This window comes from Haplochromis burtoni, unplaced genomic scaffold, assembly GCF_018398535.1.
Source record: "Haplochromis burtoni strain Fernald_Lab_line unplaced genomic scaffold, NCSU_Asbu1 Contig_4, whole genome shotgun sequence".
Taxonomy (NCBI): Eukaryota; Metazoa; Chordata; class Actinopteri; order Cichliformes; family Cichlidae; genus Haplochromis; species Haplochromis burtoni.
Window position 1 is genome coordinate 5,098,886 of NW_024582365.1, and position 7,770 is coordinate 5,106,655.

General features: G+C 36.9%; 1 protein-coding gene across 1 annotated transcript in view; it reads right to left on the reverse strand.

The window, feature by feature from the left end:
• Nucleotides 1–646: 646 nt before the first annotated feature.
• Nucleotides 647–7,770, reverse strand: part of LOC102310795 (neuronal acetylcholine receptor subunit alpha-3) — a 29,922-nt gene continuing 22,798 nt past the window's right edge. The window contains exon 7 of the mRNA XM_005913406.3: nt 647–2,013. Within this exon, the coding sequence (XP_005913468.1) occupies nt 1,888–2,013 (126 nt within the window). The 3' untranslated portion in view covers nt 647–1,887. The remainder of the gene's footprint in view (nt 2,014–7,770) is intronic.

Consider the following 7,770-nt stretch of genomic DNA (forward strand, 5'->3'; position numbering starts at 1 on the left):
TGTGTAGGCTTGTGAGAGCTGACAGGGACATTCAGACTCACTAGTGACCTTTGAAAGAGGAAAGAAAAGAGCAGGGAAGTAAGAAAAGGCAAGTTTGTTACTTTTGCTTTAGCGATGCAGCCTTTTTCCTGTCTTCTGCCTATGTGCATCACCGTGTTAGATAACTCAAGACCAGCTGATAACACATTGATTGTACTTCAGGACCTTCCAGTCCTAATTTTGGCTTGAAATTGGTGGCACAATCAGAAAAGGTTAATTTTCTCAATTATTATCTCCACCTGCCGAGGTGGTTATATTTTTGGTAGTGTTTGCGTGCATGTTGTTCAGTCTGATAAAATGACACCTCAAAAAGTTTTGAGTTGAAGAGTGGTTTGTTAACAATCCATTGTCTTCAAAGTCAACTTAATGATGTATTGTCTTGCAAGTGTGGTGTGTATAGTCAGGCTGAAGAAGTCACTTGGATCAGCTTTCTGAGATTTCCTTACCTGGAGCATGCATGCATCAAGACATTTTTTGACTTGGTATTTATTTCTAAACATGTAAAAGATTTTGACTAAATGAATGAAATGAATGTTGCACATGTACTATTGCCTTTTAAACAAATAATAATGAATATAATTATGCTAGAAAATTTATAGAGCTGGTCATGTTTTTGTATAACTTAAATTAAGGTTCCAAGTCTTCAGACTTCACTGTAATCTGATATTGCTGAATCTTATTATTGTCTTTTGTGTGACACTTGCATCTATTTATATTTATATCACTATTTATTAGTGGCAAGTTCATTTTTAGGATTCACACACAGAGACACAAGTCCAATAACACACAAAAAGGCATTAACTTCTCAAGTAGGGTTTCAGCCTCTGGGATCTGTATTTCATTTTGATTGAATGACTCAGCTTATAGATCAAGGACTGAAAGTACACACTCAGTAAATTTGTATTTATTTGTTAGAAAAGACTAGAGCAATTTTTAAATTTATTATTCAATTTATTTCATGTCTTTTATAAGTTTAATCTACATTGTGCAAGTCAAAGTGTATCTATACATTGTAAATGTTTCACTGATTCTGTGAAATTTGGTGCATAATTAGACCTGAAAACCTACGTCTTTAAAGGTGTATAGCCATAGTCAGTGTCATTATCCAAAGCCATGCATAAGACACTTTACAGATATTTACTGGGAAAAATACAGATAACTTCTATTTGACAACAAGTAAACACAAGACTGCAATATTGTTTCTTAGCTTTAAAGGTCATATTGTGCACAGCTCTCAAAAATCTTTACAATGACTAGTGAAAAGTCATTCATGCATTTCCCTTTGAAATTATTCAAACTTATACAGTACTTACAACATTCCCTTAAACAGTTTCCTGACAATTTTAGAATTTTTTTTTATCATTGTTTAAGACTGTACAACAATCATAACAAAATGGACATTTTCACTTAAACACACAGAGTGGTAGAAATGCAGCCTCAACAAGAAACAGGATTACCATGAAAAGACAAGCAGCGATGGAAAAGAAAGAAAGAAATAATGAAAGAAGAGCAGGGTTTTAAAAACAGAGAAAGAGAGAAAGAGGCTGTTAAAGTAAGACCAGACAGCATCAACTGCACATTGAAAAGCATAAGAAGGATGAGGAAATCTGGGTAAGTCGTGTGAGAAAACAGACAGCGGAGTGCTAGAAGTGATGGCTGATGATGGCAATCCCAGCGAAGAGCATGAGGCAGATAAAGGAGAAACAGAAAGCTGGAAAAGGAGGTCAACGGCATCTGTGAAAGACACGAAAGACCGGCAAAGGGAATAATTCTCGAAGTACTCAAAGTGGAGCAAAGAGACAGAAGTAGACAAAAATAAGAGAAAAAGTGAGGACAAAGAGACGTGGTTCATTTAAAGAAACTGATGAGGGGATGAAGGAAGAGTCCCAGAGTTCCCAGCACACACACTGTCACAAACACCCACAGGAAAATCCTGTCAATGACCATGGCAACGTACTTCCAGTCATCTTCCACCTGAGGAGAGAAAACAAAGGAAATTTAAAGTAAAAAGAATAAAAATAACCAGAGCACATTGTCTTTCTTTCCTCTTCCAAATGTCTTCAAGCGACCTTTGCTTAATGGTAATTGTGAACTTTATGGCACAAACTGTTACATTCACTGTTTTTTGTGCTCTAAAGACACTGTGGTGCCAAACACATTTTGATTTTGCAAGAACAGCTATATAGAACCTTTATAGGCTCCTCTTGTTCATGTGAATCTTTTCTCTCTTTATTTATTTTCTTATTTTTATTTGTGTAATTTCAGTTATTATATTAAATGCGGTATAGTATGACAATGTCTAAGGCAGGACAGGCAGAAAAAAAAAAGCCACATAAATGGGCTTACAAACTGTGACCCACGCAATCCACAACCCCCTACAAGACCCCAGAGCAGGAAGAAGTCATCCCCACACAAAGAGCATACTGGAGTATACAGATGAATGTCTTCTTCCTCTCACACTAACCAGTCGCGGCAGATTGCTGCCCATCCCTGAGCCTTGTTCTGCTGTAGGCTTCTTCCTTTTAAAAAGGAGTTTTTCCTTCCCACTGTCGCCAAAGCGCTTGCTCATAGGAGGTCATATTAGGTGTTTCTCAGTTGTATTATTGTAGGGTCTGCCTTACAATATAAAGCACCTTGAGACAACTCTTGATGTGTATTGGCGATGTATAAATAAAATTGAATTGAATTGAATTGAAGACTATTAGGCAGCACCTTCCCCAGTTCTCTACTTCCACCAACCGAGGCAGACACAGAGACACTCCAAAACAGCAAAAGCTGCTCTCCAGCTCTCAGGAGGCAGCAGACACGCATAGTCCCACAGACCATCCTCATCCACCTGCAAGGCAAATGGGGAAACAAGACTACAGCGACCAGCCCCTCTAGGTAATGGAATTGATCAGCAAGGACCAGAGAGAGACAAATTCACCCAGTTGGTTTTTTTGAAGAGACCAAATAATGTGATCTCCAGAATAATGTGATCAAGAAGTAAATTTCTACACTGATTAATTAAAAAAAGCCATTTTTTGATTTCCTTTTTGGTCATTTTGACGGCATATTAAGCATACATGTGTCCAGAAGTTTTGATCTGGACTCATGGAAAGATCTCGCTCCCACTTTACAGTTGGGAGGGGAATTGATTTGTTAATTTTAAACAATAGCTTTTACATTTTTGATAACCATTTGGGGTTCAGATATTTAAAAAAAAACTTGTTAGCCAATTATGTATTTTTAGATTCAGTTGACTGGGATTGAATTTGTCCTGTATGTTGGCTTTACTTGCTGATATTCAAGAAATTTAGCTTTACTGATTCTGAATTTTCAAATGAAATAAACTTTCCATTTTGTATAACACATTCTAGATTGTAAATCCCTTTCTCATGATGTCACGATGGTAAATATCTGGATTGTTTCAAATGGGTGATAGTTTGGATAAGTAAAGATTTATACCATGTAGGTTGAAGCTTTGTGAATTAAAATCATTTGTCCTAACACAAGCATTTGGAAAGCTGTACAGTGTTTTAATCTAGTCTATAAAGAATGAACCAAATCCAGATTTATGCAGAACTGCTAATACAAATTTTCAGTTTATCCGGCCAAATGCTTTCTCTGCATCTAAGGAGACAACTGTGGTTTCTAATTTGTTGATAGAGCAATAATGTATTATATTTATTAGTCTACGTGTATTATTCACTGAGTGACGACCCTCGATAAAGCCTGTTTGGTCAGAATATATTATGATTGCAGTTATTTTTTCTAAACTTCTGGCAAGGACTTTGTAAGGTCAACGTTTATAATTGAAATGGAGCAGTGGCTGGATGGGAACGCAGGATCCTTGCCTGGTTTAAGAAGTAGACTAATGACAGCAGAGTTCATGTTTAGAGACAGAGTCTGATCATTCTGAATGTCAGTGGCCATTCTGAAAAAAGTAGTTGCTTGTAGAGGCCAAAATTCTTTGTAAAACTCTGCTGGAAAACCATGTGGCCCTGGGGCTTTATTGTTTGGGAGATGCATTCATGGTGAATTCAGAACCACAATCTGATCGTCATTTATTTTCGGTACATTTCTATATTTAAGAAATTCTGCAAGAGATATTAACCTGTAGTGAGTGTAAAGCCTCATGAAAGTCTTTAAAAGATGTATTTATTTGTTGTGGATCATGAGTAATGTTCCCAGTGGAATCCTTTATAGAATAAATAGTTATTTTCTTTATTTACATTTAAACAGTTTAGGAAGGAATTTTTTTAATTTACTGAACTTTAGTATTAATAAACGCTATTTATGGCATTGTGGCTTCCTCACATCCTTTTTGTGTCTAATACATCTGCACAGTGCTAAATATAGTGTAAGTGTGGCCTGATCAGTCAGGTGTGGACAATAAGATCATGGATTCAGTGACCATAATGCCATTGTGTGAATATAGAAGGCCGTATGGCTATTCTGCATGCAAGAAGGATCCAAGCGTTGCTAAGTAAAGCTGGAGCAGCAGCAACAATCATATCAGGACCATCCAGAGTGTGAGGAAGGAATGCACAAAGCTCTCTATCTGTGACAAACAAGAAGCTTTACACTCCCTTTGCAGCCCTCTGTAAATGGCTTCCAAGCCATTTACCAAGCTAGATAGAAATTCATCTATTATGCATAGATGAACCACATGTAGTAATGTTTGGTTATGTGTATGTGTGTGGTTATTTATGTCCTGCATATATTTGGGGGGAAATCTGTTCTAAAATCTATAAAAGGTCTAGAAAGCAGACATTTTTATTTTTATCACTTATGTTTAAGACAGGGTATGATTAAGGGGAAGTCATTTGTGAGTTTGTGGTAAACTCTTTGGTGCCTCTCTTGCTGGGAGACGCTGTCGTTGGCTGATTTTTGACTTTGTGTTTGCATCTCCCTCAATTTGCAAGAACACAAAATATTAGTGAAAACTGGGTGTAGGTGGTCAGACTACGATAACTGATTCTTGGTTTGGTTGTCAAAATGTGTTAAATTTTCCCCAAATGCACAAAATAGTTCATTTTTGGTAGAATTTGAGGTTACAGCTTAGAAACAGCATGGTAATAGGGCAGTAATAATGTCGAAATAAAGTAGTAGTGACCACACAATGTCATCTAAATATATGTAAGGTAATAGCTACCACGGTTTTTAGCTGACTTATATTAAACTCAAATGTATATAATGTGCCAATAACTATATATAATAATGTGGACGCAGATATATATCTGTGCACTTTGTTTAAAATCTGCAATGAGACGTAAATTAAATAGAAATGGCAAAAATAAAATAAAAAGGCAATAATGTTTAGCTTCAGACTGCACAGAAATGACTATTTCAGTGCTCACAGGTTAAGATATTGTTACCAAAACATTAATAAATGATTTTGCCTAATAGACAATGTTACATTTTATCCATATTACTCCACTTTATTACCACATTACAAGCATTATAAACAGTCTATTATTACCAAGGTTTAAAAAATATATAATATTAATTAACAACTAAAACGTGGTTGAGATATGCTACTACTTGGTTATTAACCTGAAATTATATGTAATTCAATTGTATATCTTTATTGTCTCTTTTCCTCTATATTAACACCTAACCCCATCAAGCTATAACATGTAATGTTAACCACGTATATAAATCCTAACAAGGGTACTACCTTTAGGTTTTGCTCCTTCTTTGCTGTTATTAATGTCTGGATATTTATTTTAAGAAGCATTTCAGGGTTGTGCAGGCATCAATTTAGCTTGAGTGCCGCACACAGCTACATAAAAGTTTTTCAACATAGTAATGTAATCCCTGTAATTATAGTAATGTGGAAAAGTTATGTGATAAGATTAAATAGTGTGGCAAAACATTATTATAAAAATCATTGTTGACGCATAGTCCCTCAAATGAACATTGTTGTTATACCTGCTTGACCTTTTTTTACACTCTTGTCACAGAACAAAAAAACCATAAAAGTTTACACACCAAAGCCTGACGTATTGGCCCTCATTTTACTAACAGCAGATGTGTAAAAGTGTGTGACTACATTGCGCGTACAAATGTTTCATGTATGAATTTTTAATACCATTGGCTTTTGGCAATTATTTCCAGTTTTACAAAGCACTCTTATTACTGTTTAACCATCATCACTCCAGTGGAAACACTTTGGAAAGATCTGCCTTTTCTTCCTCTTTGGACACAATTTCATAAGCCCAACTGTAATTTTGGGTGCACTCAATAACAGCTTTTCCATGCACATATTAGTAAATGGTCCTTCTTTCATGAAGCCAGGAGACTATATTTTCAACAATATATCACAACCACTTAAAAAATTCACTCTTTGTTTTGCTTGTAGTGACTAATATAGCCACAAGCCTTTAGCCTCAGGCACAGACAAGCAAAAAAGCTTGTTTTTAGCTCTTCTTTAACTGGATTATTTTTAACTTCACACTTGTAGCCCAAACCAGTTTTATGTTGATGTCACTCAGATTTGACACAGCTCTCTCTGAAACCCCGGAAGGCTTTTCCCATCTTTTCTTGCATGCATTGTATTGCAACAAACTGTTGTTTCTTGTCCCAGTTCCAGCTGTTCTTGAAAAACGTTTCTGGCTTAAATGGAACCATATATCATTTAAAAATAAATTTTAAAAAATCAGTTCTAATTTTTTCTAATACAAAAATAGGGTTTGAATGATTTGTAAATCACTGTATACTGTTTTTATTTAAATTTTACACATTGTCCCAACTTGCTAAGACGACTCTATACACCAGGGGTCGGCAACCCTGGGCACGCATGCCACAGCTGGCACGCGAAGGGTTAACTGATGGCACGACCATAGCTGGACTGGTTACCGGGCATTTGCCTGATAGGCCGATGGTGATCTTTCGTTTTTATGGACCGCTGATTTTTTTTTTTTAAGGTATAAACAATGAAAGGTGGTGGATTGGCCACATGCTGGCCTCGATGTGTAAAAATAACTCAGTTGTTTGGTGGTGGCTATGGCGGAGCTTCCACAGAGGCCAGCAGGTGGATGAGGGAAAGGAGAGGCAGGAGGAGGAGAGACCCGAGGCGGCCGCCGGTCCGAGTGTCAGGTGAACTGAACTTCAGGTAAGAAGTTATGACCTGCAGTCTATCTGGGTCAGATATAAACCAAGTTTAGGTGGAGTTTATTTTCGTTGTGCTGACTTTTTACAGTCAGTTACAATAACTCGTACTGCGTACTAGCTAGCATGACGGAGTTTCTATACAGCTGGGTGGGTGCTATGATGTTACTGATAGTGAACTTTATTTTATTCATAAGGTTAGTTAGTAGAGTTGCCAACGTCCCGTAAAAAAGGAATACTCCGTATTCAGAGAAATATTACGCGTTTCGTATTGAGTGAAAAGGAACAGTTTGTCCGGTACTTCACTAGAATGAAAAAGACACAAAGCTGGAGTTATTCTGTGTCTTTCGCTGCACAGCTGCCTCTTCTTCTCTCATCCTCCCCTGCCTCTCCTGTCTACTTCAATCATGAAACTGATCAATGATCAGCTGATCGGCTTTTGCTCTCTTGTTTGTTTATCGCCCACTTTGCGCCAGAAAGAGGAAACCAGCGGATGTCGCGCTAAACAACAGCAGCACGTTTAAGCTTGATCAGCTGTTGTTAGAATTTATTTAATATTAATTTCTAGTATCAGCTGATGTTTGCTGGAGCCACAGCTGTAAAGCTGCTGGTCATGATTCGGTTTGGTATCTGGTG